General features: G+C 39.0%; 1 protein-coding gene across 5 annotated transcripts in view; it reads left to right on the forward strand.

Annotated features, from left to right (window-relative positions):
- LOC148854409 (SNF2 domain-containing protein / helicase domain-containing protein / HNH endonuclease domain-containing protein) overlaps positions 1-24548 on the forward strand; it is a 52093-nt gene that overhangs the window by 23041 nt on the left and 4504 nt on the right. Inside the window, exons 4-21 of one of the 5 annotated variants that reach the window (XM_088983574.1) lie at positions 539-714; positions 2593-2667; positions 2835-2908; positions 3134-3169; positions 3285-3375; positions 4388-4435; positions 6970-7177; positions 15494-15693; positions 16015-16116; positions 17519-17629; positions 19076-19141; positions 19236-19334; positions 20151-20471; positions 20636-20974; positions 21870-22181; positions 22366-22556; positions 22629-22731; positions 22896-23041. In XM_088983574.1, the coding sequence (XP_088839700.1) occupies positions 539-714; positions 2593-2667; positions 2835-2908; positions 3134-3169; positions 3285-3375; positions 4388-4435; positions 6970-7177; positions 15494-15693; positions 16015-16116; positions 17519-17629; positions 19076-19141; positions 19236-19334; positions 20151-20471; positions 20636-20974; positions 21870-22181; positions 22366-22556; positions 22629-22731; positions 22896-23041 (2698 nt within the window). The remainder of the gene's footprint in view (positions 1-538; positions 715-2592; positions 2668-2834; positions 2909-3133; positions 3170-3284; positions 3376-4387; positions 4436-6969; positions 7178-15493; positions 15694-16014; positions 16117-17518; positions 17630-19075; positions 19142-19235; positions 19335-20150; positions 20472-20635; positions 20975-21869; positions 22182-22365; positions 22557-22628; positions 22732-22895; positions 23042-24548) is intronic. The other 4 variants (XM_088983575.1, XM_088983576.1, XM_088983577.1 and 1 more) reach the window with 4 other exon arrangements.

Raw genomic sequence — 24548 nt, forward strand, 5'->3', positions numbered from 1 at the left:
TTGTAACATGAAAGGGAATAAACCCCCCATTTAACCTTCTTACGCCCAAAACATTGTCCCTTCCCCATTCAATCACCACCCAGCTTCCACTTTCTCCACATCCAAGTCTATTCCGACAGATCTCCCAACTAAGCTTGCCCCCAACATCCTCATTCTTTCCTGCAGCTTACCAACTTTTCAGATATCTACTTCAATCATTGCCATAGCGGTTATTGTTATGGTCAAAGGTCTGGCTCCAACTATCTTCAAGAAACAAAGCAAGAAGACTTCCATCAATCAGCTCACCAGAAACAAAGCAAGAAGACTTCTTACACTGATCAATCTCAACAAGAAAATAGCAGACTGAAAAAGCAGGATTCCCATTACTCAAATGACTTGCAAGAAGACTTCCTACACACATGGACTTGCATAAATACATGCAAACACACATATGTGATAAATGTGGACATATGTTGATTTTCTATTGTTCTTTAAGAATGATTTCTTCATTTTCTTCATATACCATTCTGAAGTCTTTTGTTCCATTAATTGTTTCCAGTTTTTGGTCATCAAGATAATCCTGTCCGCTTGGCAAAATTTCCAAGAGTTGTGGTTATTTCATACACCATGCTTCATCATTTACATAAGAGCATGCTAGATCGAGACTGGGCTGTTTTGATTGTTGATGAATCTCACCACATTCGATGTACAATAAAAAAGTCAGAGCCATTAGAGGTATTGTATGCACCTGCTATCTATTGTGATGAAGAAACAACAGCCAGCTCTTTCTATTTAAGTTGACACTGTTGGTTGTAGTTCTTCTTCTTATTTTTTTCTGTTAAAGAGGAGAGCAATCCTTTCTGAAAGGTGGTCTTAAACAATTCTTAACCTGTGTAAATTTGTTGTGATTGTTTCATCTGTTTCTTATTGGGAAGAGATCATTTGATAGGTTCAAGATTCCAATAAAAACAAAAAGCATTTTGTTCTTGTGGCATTCTAGATCTAGAAGTTAAAGGCTTTGCCTTGATGAAGGCAATCCAAAATGTTGTGTATATGTCCTACTATGTTCAGAAAAACATATTAAATATTTTTCTGCTTGTACTTAGGATAGTTTGCCTTGTACTAGGATCTACCTCACCAACTTGATGTAATCCTGGTCTAACAACAAAGTAAGCAAGTTGGATGAGGACAGGGAAGAAAGACCATGGTGTCATTTGGCAAGTCTTTTTTGAAAGATCTTCATGCAGGCCTGACAGCTAAAAGATGATGTGAGCTTTTGCATTAAGATCTTAGCAGCCTGAAGACTGTTTGGTTAAGGCACGTCTTCCGGTGCATCTTTCTGTGTGAAAAAGTCAAAAAGCTTCATTTGGAGCTTCCCAAAAATAGCCCAAAATGGGCTTTATGTGTCTTTTTGGGGCATCATCTTTTGGCAGCTAGATCTTTTCCCAACCAAACGGGAAAGGACCAAAACGCGGGCTGCCGGGCTTCTAAACAGCCAACAGCCTGTGTGGAAAGATGCACCAAACAGGGCCCAAATCATTAGGACCCAAGGGGTATTGATTGAGTCCCCTCTGCCATCACTTATGGTGGTTGAACCGTTGAACAATTGCGGGCTAGACAAGGGCTACATGGAGTAGAGCTGCTTTCGGGGGGAAGTTCCAAGGGGAGCCTAATGTATAGTTTGGTGGGTTAAAGTGTTCTTGTTTGTCTACTTCTTATTGTACATTTGTATATTTTGTTTCCAATCTTAATAAAATTTCTGATTGTTACCGATCTATGCAAAACACAGATGTTTTTAAACTTATATACAAATAATTGGTAGATGATACAAATCACGGATGATATCAAAGTTTCTACCAGTAATGTGAACTCTAGGGAATAAAAAACCAGCAAACTCAAAATATTTGTTAAGGTTGTTAATTAGCAAACAAGTCCAAACAAAAGCGGTTTGTTGAACCAGAACTTGTTTGGGTAAAAAATTCTCAATCCCCTTCGTGAACTCCTATTTGCTGATGTTGTTCATTTATTCATCCTAATAAAAGTTTTTTTTAAAAGGCAATTAAAATTATAAAATTATTTTTTTGGTAGGGGTTGAGAATTTATGACACTAAAATGGACTTGTTTGGGCTTGCCTCAAGGGGCTTGGTACAAAGGCAGTTCGTAGAATCAGGAATTCAAAATGCTTAACATCACATTAGCTATTTGAAGTAAAGCATTTGGGAAAAAAATAAAGAGCTTGAGGCTGCTGTGGAAACCTAGTTGTAGTAATTTCTATTTCAGTTGGACTGAGCTATTAGGAGGCTGGTTCTGGTTCCAAGGTCTTGAAGTTTGAATTTAGTGAATGTAGTCCAACTATTTTGTTTTGTTTTGTTTGAATATGCATGTATGGAACATAGTTGTCAAGGCGACGGCTAGGCGGGCACCTAGGTGACAAGGCGCCCTTGGAGGCTTGCCTCGCCCAGTTGCCTAGCAGTTTTGTGCACTGGGTTATAAAATACTTTTATATTTTTAATTTTTTGACATTATAATTATAAAATAGACTTTATTAAACTAGAATATTCATTTTATGTGTTTATATACTGATTTCTTTTTATTATTTTCTTATTTTCTTAGGGTTTAATCAATGCAACATTGCTAACTATTGTATTGAACCCATGGTTCACAGTATTGATACACCTCTGTGTATTGGTTTGTATCATATTTCTTTTGTCTGCCTTTGGTTTGTATCATATTTCTTCAATTTTTTCTTGTTCATTTAGATTTGCTTTTAGCTGCATTAATTATTTAATTTTTCTGTATCTTCATTTGCATAACATTTCATCTTCATGATCCTTTTTCTGCCATGCTATATACAGATAAAAGCAGTGCTTGACGTGGCAACAAAAAGCAAACGCATAATATTACTCTCTGGGACACCTTCATTGTCAAGGTTGTACACAAATTGGCAGTGCTTGACGTTGGCTCTTTGTTTCATTAGGATCCAATTATTTTTTCCTATCGTATATGTGTTTTAATTTTGTGTGGTTGTTCAAATTAAAAGAGTTGTGGTTCCAACTTCCAACTGTAGTTTTCTTTTAGATCCTTGCATTTTTATCTATGTCAAAATTTGAATGCATTCTAATATTCTCTTTGCATTTGTCCTAGGTGATCATAGGCCATATGACATATTTCATCAAATAAATATGTTATGGTAGGTTCATATCTCTCATTTTTCTTCTCAGTTTCAACATATGGAAGTGACTGATTCTATTTATGGCTTGCTACAGTTTCAATATATTTATACTTGATATGCTTCCTTTCTTTAGGCCTGGCTTGCTCGGAAAGGACAAATATGAATTTGTCAGAAACTACTGTGTAGTAGAGTCTGTTCCAGGTTCTCAAAAGAGGAGATTCAGGGTATATTATATTTGGACTTATTTTTATACTGCTCGTTGGCTTAGTTTACTCTAATAAACTGGTAGTTTTGTTTGCTCTGCCAATGGCAAAGTGCTCAAGATTATAGTGTATGCCATGCCTTCAAAACGTTCAAAGTGAAAATTGTTTGGATTTACTGTTATTTTCTTGCTCAGTCCCTATTTCATTATTATTTGATTTGATTGTTATTGTTTTAACAACTCAAGCTATTGTATGCGTGAAAATCAAATGAGCCTATAAATTACACTTAAACCCAATTTTATGACAACTGCACTGGTGTCCCCTAACCTCAGTTTACAGAAATCTCCTTGGACCCCCTTTCAGGCTTGGTTCTGTGACCTGTCAACTCATGGAATAGAAATTAAAATGATCTTAGTTCCTTGTGCCTGGTATCCTTATATTGACATTTGTAATTGAATAGGTTGTTTGTCTTTATATTCTTGACTCTTCAATTGGAAAGTACAGGATTTGGCCATCAAAGTGTTATTCGATTCTATTCAAAGACCAAATTGATTAAAACTTTTAACTAGTGTTCTTCCTTTCAATTACCAAATAGAGACCACAAAGTAATAAAAGAAGAAAGAGCAGATTTTACCAACTCCACACTAGATAGTTAATAGAAGGAACAAGCAAGAAGAATTATGGCAAATAGTCAGATTTTGTTGAATTGCTCTAATGTCAAAGGAAAATTTTCTGGGTCAAATAATTATTGCAAAGGGGGCTTACAGGAAACCTGGTGGTGCCGTGGTGGTTCAACTGTTCAAGTGGTCCAGTTTAGGCTCCAGATGATGGTTTAAACAGTTTAAATCTTCTGGTGTCTTCTTGGTTTTAAAATATTAGGTATAACTCATAACTGCATTAGCATGCTCCTTAAGGAAGGATGGTTGATGCCTATTTTTAGCAAGCTTTGCTTTTAATTTTGGTTTTTGTTATGATTGATAAAATGTTAACATATATATTTTTTTTATTTTGATTCTTGCAAGATATTTCAAAGGGTGTTCGCTTGGAGGAATTGAATGTGTTGCTAAAGTTATCCGTCATGGTTTGTTCTTACTTTCTATTAACTTTGGTGCTGAGCTAACTATTTGTCACTGATATCCTTTATTTGTGTTGTGCATTTGATTTTCACCAAAAGTGCGCTCTGATATTGTTCTAATCAATCATCCTTATCCTCAGCTTGCATACATATGATACATGTCACTGATATCCTTCATTTGTGTTATATACATTTGATTTTCACCAAAAGTGCCCTCTGGTATTGTTTGATCAACACTCTTATCATCCTCAGCTTGCATACATATGATTCATGTATCTAGTTTTTAACTTAGGGGTTAAGGGTGCTATCATCAGTCATAGTTATCCGGGTCTCATCTAGTTGACCAGGTGCTACATGGGGGGTTGCCTATGGACCTTCTTCTTTTGTTTGCTTGCATGTTAGGCACCTGCCTTTCCATGAGGCACTAGATAAGGTGCTTTAGAACCTGTCTAATTGAGGCAAATGGTATGGTAGGTGCCTTGTGGCAATCTGCTATTTTGTAGATATGTTATAGGGAATCTGAGTCAATAAAAATTCTTATGACTAGTAGTGAAAATTGCATCTCGTTCACATGCTACTATGAGAAAATTTGCAAATAGAATAATAAACCACTAATTTGTTATAGGATTTTATCTTAATGTTTTATAATGATGAAGCTAATGCTTTGAACCACATTGATGAAAGGCTCATATTCAGGTTGAACTTGCATATACCTTGCTGTTTTCTTGTTAGAAATTGATTTTGTTGTAGAGGTATAAAATGGGCTGGGCCAAAGGTTTTTGGCCTGCGAGCTGTGCCAGTTTGTGGCACGACCCTAATGTCATTTAATCATTTTATTATAGCATTTTTTTCAATTTCATTTAATTATTTTATGTTTTTATTGTAGGAATTGATTATTCATTTTGAATAAAATTTTAAGATGACTTTTTTTTTGTTTCAAACTTGCAACCGTTGAATTTGTCAAATTTTCCTTCCAACTTTTCATTATTTTTTATAAATTTTTGAATTTTTGTAGTGAAAAAAAAGAATATGAATAGGCCTGTGGGCTCGTGCTAAGCCGCACCCCAATCTGCACGGGCCAAGCTGGCATGGACCATATAGTGCAAGCGGCATGAAAATGTGATCTATACCAGCCAGGCATGGCCCACATTACACCTCTATTTTGTTGTACAGAATGTTGCAATTTATCACTAAAATGAATGATATAATGTGCCTTAGTTTCATTATTATTGGCTATTCTCCGCTATTACTGCCTAGGTGGGTGCATAGGCACTTTAACTGCCTTGTTGCCTAGCCTCACCTTACAGTCTTGATCTCTGGTAGGTCTACCAAAAGCATATTTTTTACTGTCTTTTAATACAGTGTAAAACCTAATAAGAGGATGTTCTACTGTTTTGGTTATATCAAACTACAAGTCACCTCAAACAGAAACCTGTCTGGTTCAATAATCAATTATTGATCAGTTATTAATCTGAAACCAACCTTATTTCTTCTTACTGCGAAGGGACATTTTAATCTGAAAAATCTGTCAGTTATATAAAGTAAAATGCATATGTATTCCCAGTCATGGCACCATTGCTTTCATTATGTGTTTTCCTCTCTCACACCCTGTGAGTTCTTTAGGTTGTTGGGGGTAGGGGATTATTCCTCATTAAAGAGCAAAATGATGAAGGCAAGGTAGGGCTGCAGCTTGGTCTGGGACACTGAGCAACCTCAACCTTACATACTTTTTTTTGAAGATAAATAATTTATAAAATTTATTCAAGAAAGAGAACAAAGTACAGAAAAGGTGATGAGAAATCACCCAAATCCTAGGAAACATGAAAATACCAACTCAAGAAACAAATGCAAAACAAACCCCATCCAGCCTTCTAGAAAACAAAGCACTATCCTGACGCTAACAAAATCTCCTAGTTGTCTTCTGTCTTTGAGCTTTGATTCTTCTGTTTTCTGAATCTCCTATCTGTTTTTTGAAACCTGGAACCTTGCAGGCCACAGCCCACAGGCTGGGCCTCGGCATGAAAAGCATAACCATGCCCTAATTCTAGCTGGGTTTCCATTTAAGCCTTGGTGGCGTGTGCTATTGTACTGGTTAGACAATACATAATATAACATGTCTCTTGTGCAATCACCATACAGCTGATATCATCAGTTCAACTGTTGCAGTTGGTTGGTGTCAATAGGTTTAGCCAACCTGATTATTTTGACACATTGGTTTGGTTTCAAAATTTGGTTTGAAACACTTGCATAAAAGAATTTGGTCTCTTTCTCTATTTCATTTTGGTTAAACCTGCATACAACATCTTTCCTTTTTTATTGAAAACTAAGCATAGATTTGTATTAAAGAAATAAAGTAATTAGAAATGTCCCATGTACACCAAGGAACATCTGAATCATGCAGTACTTCTTGATAGTTAAATTGCCTTTTTCTGTCCATTGTATCCAAAGATGGAGCCCACTTAGTTGGATTGCCAGTGTTTTGCTTTTTGTTGACAGAATTATTGGATGAGGTTTGACCCCTGCCTGCATATTGCTTACAGATAAGGCGTTTGAAGAAGCATGTATTAGTTCAGTTACCACCTAAACGTAGGCAAGTTATAACATTGATACTGACTAGTGAAGATATTAAATCAGCAAAAGCTGCTGTTAGGGAGGTTGATGGAGATCTGAAGTGTATGGAAAGAAAAGATGTTTCTGAAGAAGATGCTGAAGGAGATTGGTCATTGGGAGTACCTAATGAACCTGATGGTAATTTTCTGATTCTCATCTGATATCATTCAAATGTTTGTTACATTGTTTATTGTTTTTTATGCGATTTTGTGGTTTATCATTCCACCTTTTTATCTCCGGCTCATTGACTTTTTTCTATTTAGTTTAATCATAAAGAAAGAATGCTATATTGTATTGAGATGCAATTGGGGATTTAAATCTCAATTTTGAAGCACTCATTAAGGGCTAGGGAGCTCGGAATTTAACATCTCTTATAAGTTATAAGTAGTGGTATATTTTATACATGTCTCTGGTACACCTTAAAGTATTAAAAACTCGATTTAGATTGGGTTGAATTACTTGTCAAAAATAAATGTGATCTTGAACCCAAATTTAGTTGTGTTCATGTTAACCCTGTTGCTATTCGCAATATTTTTCCATGCTCTTGGAACTTGAGAGTTGAGACATCCTGTTACAGTGGAGTATACACCAGAAGGTTGTTTTATCTTTTTCTTTCAATATGAGGTAGACATCTGCTCGGTTCTTGACAAGGGCTCTTAGGCTGTTTCTGGGAAGCTTTTAATTTTGTGACTATGGATGTATGGCATGCTTTTGGAGGAGGTGGATTTTATGAAGGCTGCTTATTTCTTTGATTCAAATCCATGGACTTCCTATGGATTTTTGTATTAGGAGTATTGGGGAGAAGGTGGTGGTGGGAGTTGGTTAGGTGCTCCCCACTTCTAATCTGGATTTGCAGAAGTGTTGGGTTAGTCATGTGCCAGCATGAGTAGAAGTTGACTTGTTACAATCTCTAACACGGAAAGTTTGTGTTAATTGTCTTGACAACACTCCATTGTGGTCACTAGAGTCTCCCCTTCAGTGAGTGGTTACATGCAGAACCAGTGCTGCTGTTTGGGAGATCATCAAAAGGGGGTATGGGTGAAATTGTTGGTATTTTCAGGCATGATTTGCATGTTGTTCGGAACACATCGGGTTGGGACGTCAAAAATCTTGCTGGTGCTTGTCAGTTGGGAGAGAAAAGGGGATATGGAGGTTGTAGTGTGAAGTTCTCCAGTGTCAATGATGATAGATGGGGTGATTTCCAACGGCACCGATGGTCATTCAACATCAGGAGGTGATAGTTACAAAGGAGACAGTTTTGGCAGTTTGGATTGCATGCATGGGAGCATTCCTTGAACATTTATGTCTGTTGAAGTTTCTATTGGTAATTGTCATACCAATGCTGCTTTTGTGGGCCTAGGAGTTGAATCAGTGAATAATTGTGAGGTAGTGAAGCGTAAACCAAAGGTGGTGGAGTCTGTGTCATTGAAAAAATGGAAACTATCATCCATTTATTCAATCCCATTGGTGAATCATTTGATAGCCAAAATACCGAGGCACTCGTTGTAATGAATGATCAAGCTGGTGGGACTTAAGTTGGTGATTGCGGAACTTCCATTAAGGTGGATCATGAAGTTCTTGCTTGGAACTGTAGAGGTTGTAGGGTGCCCCTCTACATTTTGAGAGTTGAGAAGACTCTACAAGGAGATGAATCTTGACCTTTTGTTTGTATTTGAGAATAAGGTAGTGTTGTTGAGAAGTGAGAGGGTGCTTTGGAGTTTGGGCTTTGAATTTTTTTTTGTATTTTTCCAAGTGAAGGGTAGGGTTTTCTTTGGTTGGCTTGGCAGTTAGGGAAATAAGTGGAGATTTTATGCATTGAAAGGTGCATGGCCTCTTGTTTGTATTTGACAATAAGGCAGTGTTGTTGAGAAGTGAGAGGGTGCTTTGGAGTTTGGACCTTGAAATTTTTTTGTATTTTTCCAAGTGAAGGCCAGGGTGTTCTTTGGTTGGCTTGGCAGTTAAGGAAAGAAGTGGAGATTTTATGCATTGAAAGGTGCATGATTACTAGCTTCGTTCTACACCAGGTCTGACACGAGCTCCACGGGCTAAGAACACGAGCTGACGCCCTTTCAAAACTTGCAAACTATTCAGGGTTGGCCATTAGCCGCACTGTGCACATCGAGAGCTTGGCGCATCCCAGCATCAAAGAGAGGCAAGTGTGCCCCATCCAAGCTGAGCATTGTTAGATGGATCCCATTCTTGCCCAAGGTTCTAAATATCGACACGGGTTGATACGCTAGTAGGGCGTATTGGCCTATGTCGGTGCTTTTTTTTTATGTTTCACTTACTTTTTTTCGAAATTGGTTTAGAGGGGCCAATTTAAGGCCTGACTACCCTCTGAAACAGTGGTTGACCTGATACAACCTCTATAGAGGCGTATCGGGAGCCACCGACACGATACGTATCAGCCGAAACGTGTCGATACTTTGAACCTTGTTCTGGCCTACTTGCAACATGAACAACTGCCACCCGACAAGAATGAGGCAAGGAGAGTCTGATGGTAGCCAACACGATACACCATACTCGAGGGCAAGTTGTACAAATGATCCTTTACCTTGTCCTATCTCAGATTCCTCCGTCGAGAGGAGGGCGAGTATGTGCTAGGATAAATCCACGAAGGCATCTCCGACAATCATCTGGGGGGCAACGCTATGGCACAGAAAGCATTCAAACAAGGCTACTTTTGATTGACCATCCAAAAGGATGCTATTGAGTTGGTACGGAAGTGTGATCGATGCCAAAGGAACTCCAACATCTTCCATCGGCTTGCAATGACCCTCTCGGCCTTCAGCAGCCCCTAACCCTTTACAAAATGGGGTATGGACCACCTTGGACCTTTCCCCGCAGCCACAGGGAATAGGAGATACCTTGTCATGGCAGTAGACCACTTTGCCAAGTGGGTCGAAGCCGAAGCCTTGGCAACCATTACGACTAAGATGATTCAGAGCTTCTTCTGGAAGAATAACATCTTCCGGTTTGGCATCCTCTACATGCTCGTCACCGGAAATGGCCGACGGTTTGACGACGCCAAATTCAGAGAAATGTGTGAAAGCCTAGGGATAAGGCAGCGATTCACCTTAGTCATCTACCCTCAAACTAACGACCTAGCCAAGGTCACTAATAGGACAATCCTAGATGGGTTGAAGGTAAGATTAAACAGAGCCAAAGGGCTTTGGGCAGATGAACTGTACAACATTCTCTGGGCATACCGAATGACCCCTCGAATTGCCACGGGTGAAACCCCCCTTCAACTTGACATATGGAATAGAAGCTGCCATCCCAGCAGAGTTCGGCCAACCAACGCTTCAGACCAAGGCATATCAGGAAGCCGAGAACAATGAAGAGTTAAGGAACAACCTTGATTTGTTGGAAGTTGTCCGAGAGCAAGCCCAAATCAGGGTTGCGGCATACCAACAAATAGTTGCAAGATACTACAACTCCCGAGTCTGGCGTCAGAAAACTTGGCCCTAACTAGGAAGGGTCCTACAAAATTAAACAAGTAGTAAGACCCGACACCTTTCGGCTGGAGTATATGGGTGGAAGACTGGTGCCTCGCACTTGGAACTCTAAGAATCTCTGAATGTACTATCTATAGAATTGTAAATACCTTGGTGGAAAATCTAAATGAAAAGTGCAAGTTCCTCTCACCTCGGCTCTTTCTTTGTGTAAACGTTCACGTCCCCTCCAGTTGCCAGTATCCCTCAGCCGGTCGATTGTAGCATACAACCTTTCTTAAGGTTATACGCCCGGACCAAATAGCGCCCCCCTCGACTAGCCAACTGCGGCATACGGCCTTCCTTAAAGTTATGTGCTCAAATCAGATGTCGGCCTCAAGGCATACGACACTTTGCGAGTCATACCCCGGCTTTGGCTTCAAAGATCCTTAAAGAAGTGAGGGTCCTTGGAGGTCAAAGAGCCAATGTCAGCCAATTACTTAATAAAATACACGACGAACGACACACTAAGTAAATGACACTTCTTCACTAAGGCAACCACTCGTGACCTCGGCCACAAAGCCCTTGTGTAGTAACGCACTGAGCATGATGTCGGCCTCGACCACTCTCAACTTCCTTCTTTTTTTTGCTAAGGCAAAGAGTTCCAAGACTAAGGAACGACTTGTGGTGTCGGCATCGACCTAAAGGACTCTAATACGAAGCGTCCTCATGAAAGACTAAGTAAAGAACACTTTCGAAGTAAAGGATTACTTTATTAAAGGATCACATGTTTCTTTACAAAGATGCCTTTTCGGGGGAAGGCATCTGCTCCTAGAACAAAATAAAAAAGAAGAGGAGAAAAGAAGAAGGGAGGGACATCTTTTGGCAAGAAACTTAAGTTGCATTTACTCAAGTGTCTTTACAAAAAAGGACATCTTATGGGGGAGGCGTCGGTCCCTTACAAGAAAGAAGAAGAAAAATACACAAGTGTTAGGGGCACATGGGCCCAAACAAAAGAAAACAAAAAAAATAGGTTTATTGGCCCCCTCCGGTCTAAGCGGTGGCATTGGCGGTTGGGTTCTCGTTTGTCCCTAGTATGTCCACTATTTGTTGAGCTTCATTGGAGAATGGATCCAATTGGCCAATGTCAAAGCCAGGAAGGAAGTTCGTCAGCTGGGCCTTGCAGTTGTTGAAGCCCTCTAAGTAATCCTGGGAGGCAAAGGTGGTCAAATCTGTTTCGTGCTCCTTTGAGGTCATATATTTTTTGATTGCCTTTGTGGTCGGTCTACTCCAACCGCTATTCATTAACGCCAAGGAGGACTTTATCTCCTTAATGAGCTTCTGATTATTCACCATCTCGGCCTCGACCTTGTCACAAAGGCCAACTAAGCAAGATACCATTTGCACATAAGAAGGGAAAAACGTCAGTCACATACCACCAAGAAGACTTCGGCAACGCAACAGACTTGAAGAAGTGTACACATACCTCAGCGGTTTTGTCCAAAAGTGTGTCATGGACTGAGTGCACCGAATATTGAGTGTAGGACTGGCAGTCCCCAAGAAGGACCATGCTAATCGCTAGCTGCTACCCGACGTCAGGAAACGACAAGGAGTCCTTGTCTCAGACATTCTGCATCAGTCGGAAGGTCCAACGAGCGGTTAGCGGCTTGTTCTCCTAGGGATCATATGACCGAGGCTCCGCTTGATGTGACTCACCCGAGGTCTCCTTGGGTTGACGCTGCTCGCATAGCTGAAGCCTTTTGGCCTAAGGGTCTCGAGCCGTTTCTGAAGGGCGCTTCTGTGCCTATGTCTTCTTATGGGCCGCCTTGGCCTTGACCCTTTGTCTTGCGGCCCCCTCTGGTGGATGCCGAGGCGTGTTCCCTTCATTGCTCTTCTCGGTGACCCTCTTCGATGTTGCTGCCAGCAATTTTGCCTTCCTATTGCCCTCCATTTTTGCGAGCATGAGAAGCAAACAGGTCAGAAGAACGCTAAGAAAACATAAGCAACATCAGAACTGGCAAACAACGTGAGCATCCGTATCGATGGTGGAAGGACTAAGGCCAACCATCACCAAAGCCAACTCCTCCTTCACCAAGGGTCTTGCGTGAATCGTCACGCCTAGCCGAAGCTGAGTCATCATAGCCTTCTCATTGCTGCTGCATGGCTTAATCCTCTTGGTCAACGTAATTGGTTTCCTCAACCAGATTGAAAGGACTAGCCTTGGGGTCAAGTAACAAAGTGGAATTTCTCTTCTAGTTGTGGATAGACGACGGGTTGTCCACCACCCTTCCCTGTCGGCCTTGGAAGTAAAACAAGCCCTCCCCGTCAGGGTGCTTGCTTAGTGCGAAGAGACACTAAAATATATTCGGTGTCACTGTCACCTCTCGAAGATGGGCCATCACCAATATGGCCACTATCGTCCTAACATCATTGGGGGCGAGCTGGCTAAGGGTGAGGTTGTAATGGTTTAGGATCTTAGGAATGAGGGGGTGCAAGAGAAATTGTAGACGACGGGTTGTCCACCACCCTTCCCCGTCGGCCTTGGAAGTAAAACAAGCCCTCCCCGTCAGGGTGCTTGCTTAGTGCGAAGAGACACTAAAATATATTCGGTGTCACTGTCACCTCTCGAAGATGGGCCATCACCAATATGGCCACTATCGTCCTAACATCATTGGGGGCGAGCTGGCTAAGGGTGAGGTTGTAATGGTTTAGGATCTTAGGAATGAGGGGGTGCAAGAGAAATTGTAGCCCGAAGTGAAGGTAATGCTCATGGGCACAAACCTCCCCTTCGGGAGCAAGCCACGACCTATCACCCACGTTGGGGACTTTAACCCTTTAGGCCCTTGGGATTTAGTACTTCTCGGCTAATGCGCTACATTGCACCTTGCCAAGAGTGCTATCTAAGAGTGGGGATAATGCCTCGGCGCTCAGCCTTGGTCTGCTCCTCGGCTGTGAGTTCCTCGTCTTGTTCCACATCCACATCAGGGCGCCCAAGAACATTCCCTGGAGCGTCGGCCACATGGAACCGGTGCTCTAATTGGTAGAGCCCACACCCTACTAATCGTGCTCAACCCCACGAGATGCGACTCTCTCCCTTAGCACTCGGAGCCACTTCTGTCACTCCTGTCACTACTAGGAGTGTTGCTAGATGTACTCTAGTCAGGAAGGTTATAAGTCTCACAACCAGAATTTGAGGCCGACATGTTGAGGACAAGAATCCTTTACCTAAAGATGTTTGTTAAAGAAAGTTTAAAGGATTGGTTGTTATTAGCTGAGGTGTCCTTAATAGCTCTAAGTAGAAGGTTTCAAGCAAATGGTGGGGAGTTGCTCAACCAGCCTCCCTATTTAATGGAAAATGTACGACTCAGATCCAATTGATCCAACGGCCGTGGACATGCTGACCTGACAGCCCGAATTGACAGCTACACATGGCACCGACCTTGGGAGATGAAACAGCGTCAAGAGATAGGGCTGGTTCACCCATTGACTCTGGCTCAAGAATACGTCAAACTGGACCCTCGCACCATCTCGTACATGACCTCATTCGGTTGACCTCATCACCCATCTTGCGTACAAACATATGACGGGTGACATCAATGCCCGTGCAAGGCACGAACAACGGATGTAGACAGCCTACGCCCGCATGGGCCATGGTCATGTTCCCTCGGCCTGCGATGGTCCTTCACTGACGCAAAGGGTGAACGAAGGAGTAGTTGCCAAACAAGTCACTAAGAAGAGCTCTACGACTAAAGCCAAAGCCGAGTCCTCAACACGAATGTACTATTCTCTCTTCGGTCGATGTCGAGGCCTCAATGCAATCCACCAACCAACCCCGATCGCTACAGCCTCGAGAATGGGGTAAGTGATGTAGGGGTATCTGGCTAACCTATAGATTTCGACACATGGCGTCAGCCGGATGCATTCTGACCATTCTGTGGACCTTGACACGTGGCGTCGATTGGACGCATCCTAACCACCTATCACCAACCACTGCCAATTGCCGCCACCTACTCCCAACTACTCTCAGGCAACTCCGACTATAAAAAGGTCTCCCACGTTGAGGTAAACACGCACTGGAACTCAAGCTTTAAGTCTCCTCTCTTGCTTGGTTTGACCCCTCACAACTCTCGGCTAACTTGATCGTCGGAGTCTCCACCCTAGGATACCTCCCGGGGCCTCTGGCATCTTTCTCTCAACAGGTTGAACCCGTTGGCCTCGGACACTGGAAATTACGTTGTTGCCCTTGGCTCCATGTTTGGCAGCAACAGTTACATTATTGGATCATAAGGGCATACAATGTCTAACAATCTACACAATGACTGAGTGGAAATGCCACATAACTTATTAGCTGATGTTTATGTATTTCATGCGTGTGTTGGAATGTTGGTTATAAATTTGTTAATGGAGGTGCAAATGAGACATGAATGAGTGATGGATCTTAACAGGGTAGATTAAATTCTGGTGGTCACTAGGAAATCATTGTTTTCTAGGCACCTGCGGGTTTTTCTCGAATATAAGGTCAAGATGTTGTCTTGCTTCTTGGTACCAATAGGGATGGGCAGCTCAATCAGAAGAAGATTTTATCTTTTTCACAGGATACCAGACTTTCATGGAACTTTGAAGGACATGACAGGAAAACTTGAAGATTAATATTGGAGTTGGACAGATGCCAGGCTTTATTAGGCATGCCTTTCACAATTGGCATTTATCACATTACAATAGGAAAGCTTGTGTCTTGCTATCCAGTATAAACATTCTTTTCTACAGAAAAAAAATGAATCAGCTAATGATATGGATGTTTGCAATGGATTTCTTGGATTTTTCTGTCATTTATTTTCTCGTAGATCCATCTCGTTCTTGTTTTCTCTCCTCTTTTTAATAAAATTGTTCTATTTACTGATAGAAAAGTATCCATTTATTATCAGTTCAAGAAAAACCAACAAGGAGTATCTTGGTTGCAATTCTTGCCTATGTAATCAATTGATATGGTTATACTCCAGGCCTCTTTTGTTTCTTTCAGATGATGATGACTACCTTAGAACTTCAAGGAATCTTTCAGATCAAGAACTTGGTGCTGCAAAGCTTTCTGGGTTTCGTGAGTGGTTCTCCTTTCATCCTATTGTTACAGAACCAGCAGTTCAGGGAAATTCAAATATGGATCATAACTCCCATAAAATGTTAATTTTTGCTCATCATCATGTAGTTCTTAAGGGTGTTCAGGTAAACATTTTTATTAATTAATTAATTAGTTAAGTATTTTTACAATGTCTTATCGACTGTTGCTTCCTGTATATAATAGAGGAAAGAACAAAAATTATATTCACCTATTTATGATCATGATAGTTGTCTCCAATCCTTCATTAATTTGCCGCTTATGGTAGCACTTGGTCTTGCTTTTTTGCTTGCAATATCATCTGGTACTTTGATTACTGTGATCACATTTAAAATCATTCTTTTGATAATATATGCATGTCTGTATTTATATTATATGCATACAGCAGTTATTCTAACTTAAGCTTTGTCCTTGATTGAAATATTTAGGAGTTGGCAGTTGAGAAGGGGATCAAGTATGTCTGCATTCATGGGAAAACACCTCCCATGGATAGGCAAGCGGCTGTGAAATCTTTCCGATCATTGCCAGAGGTTCATATTTGTTCCTCTGAATATTTCTTTCTGCTAATTTATTTGAAGAAATTATAACGTATGAGTCATGCAGAATTTAAAATTCTGTGGCTTGTAAACTATGATTGAAGTTTAAATACCTATTGTTTTGCATGGGTATAGCACATTTTGGTCAGATGGAGAACTCGTTTTGTGTCTGCCATAAACTCAATGACCCTTTTAAAGTTGAATAGAAAAAACAGAGCACTGAATGGAAAAAGAAGAGGAAATAGAAGGAAAATGAAGATCAGGGGAGAAAGAAAATAGAAGAGAAATGGTGGGGAGAAAAAGTCAAATCTCCACCTATGTCAGACTTCTACTTATACTAGCTTCTTATGTTTGTTCATAATTATGTAGAAAAAAGGTCACTGCCCAATGTTGGTCAATGACCTTACATTTGGCTTTTTTTTTTTTTTTTTTTGCACCATGTTGCTGATCTGAGAGTTGAACCTGTGTTCTCATGTATGTTAGCTTGAGATTTTACCGTTAAACCAAGCAATAGCCCCTTCATTATTATGTAATAGTAAGAATTCCTCTAAACCATGTTGCAAACCATGATTTTTCCTTGGCAATTGAAGTCAACTTTATTAACATTGACTTATGGAGCAAAATGATTGCTTTATATGGATCAATGGAGGGCCATGGGCTTAGTTCAGATATTGGAGTACTGAGCTTTGGTGTTTTTGTGTGCATTTATATCCTTGTATGTATGAGGCTGATTGATCATTATTTCTATGGGTGGTTGGATTACCACTTTGCTGTACTTTCTGTTTCACATACTAAAACAATTGATAAAGTTTTCTTTCTGGTAAAAAATATATGTGTGAGTCTTTTTAGAGTAAAGACTCGATCGAACTTATCCTACATGACTGCACAGATCATATAGATCAATGGAGAGCATAACATAGATCACGGAGTACAAAGGCTGGGTGTATCTCTGTACATTCTTATTCATGTATATATGTGTGATGCAGAGTCATTAATTTTGAACATGAATCTGCATCCTCTTTTTAATAAATATAGTTTGTGTTTTTGGGAGAAAAGAAATGTTACAAGGAGAAAACTATAAGATAAATTGGACTATGATTAAAACAGACAACTTTCCTTTTGTTTTTAAACTTGCATTGTTTTTTCCTTGTTCTCTAACCACAATCCTAGCATTTTGGCAAAGTTTTAGTTCCAACGGAAGGTAAAACCTAATTGGAACTGGAACTTTGAACCTTGATTCTTGCATAAGCACATGATGCATGTGACCATTTCACCGGCCATCTTTCCCTTCATGTTCTTGCGACAAGTTTTTTGGTATGAGTGCGCTAAATGTTTGTTCTGTTTGTGATTTTTTCATATATAGTTAATAAACCATTATTTGTTTTCTGTGTTTCAGGTTAAAATTGCAATAATAGGGATAACTGCTGCATCACATGGACTGGATTTTTCATTAGCTCGAAATGTTGTTTTCTTGGAGCTGCCCCAAACACCAAACCTTCTGCTTCAGGTTTATCATCTGCCCAAAATGTTGTTTTCTTGTGCACGTGGTTCTTAGAGTTTAAACTGTTTAGCTTGCATAGCTTGCCCAAAATGTTGTGTTAAACTGTTAATATGACGTGATGCTTTAACCGGTTGAGCTAATAGATTTTCTGAAATATATATATCAGAGTTTACATTTGCCTAAATATTAAGCTTTTCTTTTGATTTTCTTTTCATATCATTCAGGTGCATACTTGATGTTGTGCCTCAGGCTCTAGGAAACTCTTGTGCTTCAATTGTACTTCTTATTCTTAAAAACTGAACTTGACTTGGTTAAGCACATTCAACTTGGTAATTGGTATTAGTTCAAAATTCAACACAGTTTCAGGGAAAAAAACTATTGTGTAGGATCTGAAAAAAGGAACTATTTGAAATCTTGAAGTGCTACTTGCTTATTATACCACAGTATTTCATTACAAATCAAATACCATATATAGTTGGTAGAGATGGATCCTGACAGATTAAGTGCTTGAAAACAGCTACTTTTTTATCAAATTTGTTTAAACATCATTATGACGCATGATTCAAGTACTCTCTCAGTTTGTCTATTTCAGATAACTAAAAATTTTGAACTTGGATTATATAATTTTTTTTTCTAAAATCTTGAAGCAATGTTGTATGATTGATTTCACAATATTATATTCTCCTACTGAATATATCCAATGGTTTCTTATTCTATATGAATTGGATCTAATATGGTGCAATATTGAATTTATAATACTTCTTACTAGCTTTATTTGTTTGCCTATCCATCCTAATTCAATATGATGCCTTGGATATGAATCTTATTAGGAATAGCAACGGGGCAGGGCGGGGACGGGGAGCCTCTCCCCATCCCCATCCCCGTCCCCATGGGGATCCTCATATCCGTGGGGATCCCCATTCCCCATGATTTTTTATAATGTTAATCATTTTGTTTTTGTTTTTTATTTTATTTAAAAAACAAAAGTAAAATAATTAAAATTTACAATCCCATTAGAAAAGATTCACATATATTCAACCATATTTTTAAAAATATTAATATATAGATGTATGTGTACAAATATACATATATAACGTATGCATACATATATACATATATATTAGTGAGGATCCCACTGGGCGGGAATTGGGGTCCCCGCGGGGCGGGGAGTGCTCTCCCCATCCCCACTAGCGGAGATGAAAATTTCCCCATCCCCGTCCCCGTGGGGGGAAAATCATCCCCATCCCCGCCCCATTCGGAGTGGATCCCCACGGGGATCGGGGAAATGGGGAAAGTTGCCATCCCTAAATCTTATTGACCATTTTTGCATTATGGAGAAAGAATCTCCAGTTTTTGGACCTCCTTCCTGTATGCCAATCCTTCCATTATGATTTATTTGAAGTTTTTCTTTTTTCCTAATCTATGTACGCATACTTGCTGCTTATATACAAGGCTGAGGATCGAGCTCATAGGCGAGGGCAGACAAATTCAGTCAATATATACATCTTCTGTGCAAAGGTGTTGACTTCTGGATTCATCATAGAATATCTATAGAAAAATTTTCTATGATTATTTAATTTGGCATATCTTAAGAGGGATTATCATATTTCAGGACACTTTGGATGAGTCACGTTGGCAGAATTTAAACAAGATTGTGCACTGTTGTTCATCTGTGACGAATGGGAAATATGATGTAGTTAAAGAGATTGCGGTAATGTTTTCTTTTCTTTTTCCTTCTTGCTCTAGTTATTCATTTCCTACAAGGGATTTTGGCTGTCTTTGGATCATGGCAGAATTGTAATTGGGAGTTCACTTGAGGGGCTCAATTCTGCACTCTTTCTTGTTCCACTATTTGGGTTTATTAAGCTGCAACTCTGTTTTTGCCAATATTTGAAATTCCTTAAAGCAGTGCCGTAACAGGTGTTCCTTGCTCATTGGTATGTCTTGTTTTGTGTTGAGATCTTTGCCTGATGAATTCCAGTGCGATTTGTTTGGCTTGTTGCTATACTTTGATGAGATTGGCCTCGGATTTGATGCTTAATTAGGTTAAAAAAGGGTAGCCCAGGGTCTGGGGAGGGACAGATGTACACAGCCTTACCTCTGCATATACAGAGGGGCTGTTTCCAAGATTTGAACCTTGGTTGCAGCCTTTGTTTTAACAATACAATTCTCTAACCAATTGAGCCCATATGCTTTTTGAAGTGCTTTATTTAATACTTTCAATTTGCATATTATTTGGTTTTTCTTTTCTTTTCTAAAGTGGTGCCTTGCTTCATTCAAGAACATGGCTTACCATGCACCTTGAGCTTTGGCGATTCCTACCACATAAATTTATAAGTTTCTACCCTCTTTCCACATAAAGAAAAGAAATCTGGTTGGGCATGTGGTGATATACTCATTAATATGCAAGGCAAGTACTCACACTTTAGTGCCTCTTCTAGTGGTTATTATGCAGTTTTGGTACTTGTGTTCAAATATTGGCTTTGGTCCCTTGTTTCATTGAAGTCATAGTTTGCTGAATTGGCAGGTTGAAAAAGTTTCTGATCTTAATCTTGAAAGGAGTTCTGCTGAACATGAAAGCCCAGAAGGGAATGGGACTGATGTCTTGGAAGCTGAAGCTTCAGGTTCAAATATTGTTGGAGTACATGACAAACTTCCCATAGTTGGACAAATGGTCTATGGGAACAGTGCTGTAAATGGGGGGACACAACTTGTCAAAATGTATGTTGAAATAGCTGAGGAAGTTAAAGATGGATCTGATGAGCTGGTTGAGGCTGAACCAAATAATTCAATGCAAATGGATTTCCTTCATTACCAATCAAAAAAAGAAGACTTCTTTCATTTGAAGGTGATCTTTCATCAAAACAAACCTTTATATCTAACATTAAGGTGTAATGTCAGTTCCTCCCTCTTACATCTCTTGCTTGTTCATGCGCTGATTCATTTTTGGTGGATGCCGTTGTAGTTTCTTTGCCATTTACTGAAAAAAAAATTGTATTATTGGCTGAATAGGCTGAGGATTGTGATTTTGAGATGGCAATGGAGTCAGGTCCAAATATAATCTTTGAAGAGAGTGCTTCTGAAGCTTTACAAATTTGGTGTCCTAAGATAGTTTCTGCATGTAAACTGGAAAAGGACAGTGAAAAAGATGAGTCATTGGAGAAGCTTGAGCTTGAAGGAAATTTGCTTCTTAATTCAGATTCAACTCTTACTCAAAAAAAACCCGTGAATGTGGGAATGCAGGCAAACATGGCATGTGCTTTGACATCTAATGAAGATTCGCATGGACCTATTGAACTGTCTGAACCTGAATCAAGTGGTTCTATTCAAGCATGTTATCTGAGGTTTCAGGTAGAATCTTAATTCTGCATTTCTTTCTCTTTTTATATGCTTTTGTCAGTACGTAGAAGTGTTATGGGATCAAAAAGGAAGAAAAAGAATTGGTGGTGCTTTGATGCCAAGAGAAAATAAAAACAGCAGTAATATGGTGTATTTAATCAAGAGAAATGTTTTATTTTATTTTTTTAATCAAGAGAAATATAACAGTAAGTAAAAAGGAAGTCCAGAGCACGAGGAAAAGAAAGTGGAAGTAAAGGGCACCATACACAGGTGCCCTTAATAGGGTGGCAGCTCAATAAACATAAAATAGGAGTTGACAGGCCCATATTAACACAAATAAAAGAAGATTAGGAACTACTAGTTGGCCCCTTATCTCTGCATATATGATGATCTACAATGACGAATTTTCCCTGTTTAGTAGAGATTATTACAATGATTAAACCACCCTTCAACCAACATGCTCATTTCAATAACTGTTTTAAAAAGCTTCCACCTTGAGGTGAGAGGTCTCTGCAACAAGTTGAGACAGTTCCAAGAAACCTCAAGACCTAAGCAGTCTGCACTTTAGTTCTCAGGCATGTGGCCTAGCTATATTTATAGGCTTGTAGCATAATAAATAAATGATTAATAAATGCATTTTTTGTATTTTCTAGATTCTTAAAGATGCCGTTTTGTTAAACAAAAAATCTAATGAAACATGAGTATACACATCATCATCATCTAGGCCTTTTCCCAACTATATTGAGCAAAATACTGGCTTGATCAACCTGTCCCTTCTTTCTTTAGTTAGTAAAAGCCTAATAAACCCCTGTTAATCTGTTTAAACGGAAATGAAGTATGAAACCAATTTATTAAGTAGAAACCAATTTATTAAGTGAGATTTCTAAATATTTAATGACTTTTGCAGGTAAGCCACTATACCGGAAGGATCCACCTGTATTCTTGCATTGCAGGAAAGGATTTAAGGCCAAGACCTCTTTTCAAGAATTTCCGACCAGAGGAACTGGAGTCTCTGAGTTTATCTCCTGATAAGGACAAGGTGATAACTTCCAATTTTATTAGGGAAAATCCATCTCGTCATGATGTGATCGTTGAATTTATCAAGGAATGGAACAGTTTAAGACCTGTTGAACAAAAGAAATTGCTTGGGAAGCCTTTACAACTTCCATTAAGCCTTGAGCTATTCTATCTGAAAGAAACCATTAACCATGGAAATGGGGTATGTTTGTGGAAAACTTAACTTACTGCATCTTCTCCAGACATTATTGCAATTTTTGTGCATGGACCTGGTTAATTTATCTTACAGTAACCATTAATGATGAAAATTTCTTCTGTTTTTCAAGTTGATGAATTTCCTTCTTCAGTTAATATGGTTAGGGTTGTAATCTAATTATGGTCCATAGCAGGGACTGCTCAAAGGTAGAAGCAAGAGACGTGCTACACCTTTACATGAAATAAGCCATCCACTGCCAGAAAATGCTATCTGGAAGAAGATCTCTCTTCATAGTGGCTATGGGAAAAAGGAGAAAGTATACACTCAGGGCTGGACAATAATGGGTGAACCTCTTTGTAAACTGTGTCAAACACCATGCAAGTAAGCCCCCCCTATAAGTGCTTTCAAAAACAAATGCAGTTTGCTCCATATTTTTAAAACTTTTTTTTTCAGGGGTCAGCTTGCAAAGATACCTGAGTTTTTTGAGGATCTGTTTTGTAACATGGAATGCTTTGAAGAATATCGAATAAGAACAAGCCGAAGATCTTTGCGAGAGGTTGGATATTGAATCTCATTATACTGTTACTGCAATTTTTTTGAACCCCTTCTTTCCTGTTGAAATTCAATTCTTTTTTTCTGGAATAGATTGACATTCGTGTGGCTATCATTTATTTATTGCTAAGAATATTGTTAGTTTGGTAACCAACCTGTGGTTTACAGGCACTTTTCCAACTAGAGCATGGCATTTGCACATTGTGCAAACTAGATTGTCATAAACTTGTTGAGCGCATACGGCCCTTGTCTGTTGCAAGGCGAATGGAGTACATTGAGAAGGAAGCTCCAAAAATAGCCAGACATAAGAACTTGTGAGCCTCTTAACTGATTAACTTGGTCATGTGGTTGGGGGGTGGTAGACTTATTTTGGTTGTACATATGCCAGCCTTTCCTTTCCAATTCTTTTACTCATGCTTCGATTCATATATGGAATATATAGTCCATGAAAACGAATGCATTTCATTTAACATAAGAAATAGTTTTATAAGTTGACAAGTATGCTTTTCATCCTTGTTATGCATGGATGTTGATATGTATAATATTAAGTTTCAAACTCATATATCAGTCACCCAACAAAGGTACAAGCAGAAAAAGCATAAGATTGAATTTTCCTTTCCTGTTCCCATCACAAACCATTGTTACATGGACACATACATGGTAATCATAATCTGATGAATCTTTTGGAGTCCTAAGCAAAATGAAAAAAAAAAAAAAAAACAAGGACTTCCATATACATCTATGGAAAATTAAAAATTATTAAAATAGCTCTCTTTTTGAATTCTAACATTTTATACCTATGGAAAGGTTTTTGAAGTTTATGCTTGTACTTTGTCATTTATTAGTATTTTATGGGGAAAATAACATTTATTGTGTACGTTATATGCTCAATTATGCCAAATAAGGAAGAAGAGAAAGGAATTTTGTTATGTTTGAACTGTCCCTCAAGTGCGGATTACAGAAGCATGTGCCTGCATGGTTATACTATTAGATCAGATCGAGCCTCTTAGGAAGACCAAATAGAAGCTTATGGATCTGGATGGAAAGAATAAATGGGCTGAAAAAGTCTTTGAGCCATATTCTTATCTTATAGTAAGTTCATGGGAGAAAAGTCGGCAAAAACTAAAAGTGGAGTCCACATAAGATGGAGATCTTTTATTGAAGTTCTAGATTTCTTAGTATTAAGATTTCAAGTCTTCTATTTTCTTTTTTTTTTTTTGTCAGTATATCAAGTTTACTTTATATGGTAATTTTGGACCTACTACTTTTAATAATTCTCCTAATTAATATTTGTAGAAAATTGTGATTCACCATTTTTAGTAATTCCTAGTGTTTTATAATAAAATTGGTTTTATGCTTTGTTCAAGGCATATTTTCAAAAATGGCTGCTGCATTGAAATCTCAAATCTCCTCTCTGTAACAATGCTCCAATCATTTAAACTGTACAATATGGGACTCTAGTAACTATATTTTCCCAATTTACATGTAACTTATGACCCATTGGATCTTTTGAAAAATGGCTAATCTGGCCATGTGGCAATTGACAAATAGGCAAAGATTATGCATTTAACTTGTCAATTGTATATTCAAATTTAACAATTTAAATTTGGTAAATGGTTCTGGAGATTCCTAAAGGAGCCCAATGAGCTTTGGAGGCAAGTTATAGTGCAGAAGTATGGTATTCACACTAATGGGTGGGATGCAGCTGAGTCTACCCACTCTTACAGTTGTGGGGTGTTGAAGGGGATCTATAAGGCTTATCTTCATTTTATGAAAGGAATTAAATGTAAGGTTGGGAATGGTGCAAGGCTGAATTTTTGG

This window comes from Nelumbo lutea, chromosome 4 (assembly GCF_056320005.1).
Source record: "Nelumbo lutea isolate HS-2025 chromosome 4, American lotus-T2T, whole genome shotgun sequence".
Lineage (NCBI taxonomy): Eukaryota > Viridiplantae > Streptophyta > Magnoliopsida > Proteales > Nelumbonaceae > Nelumbo > Nelumbo lutea.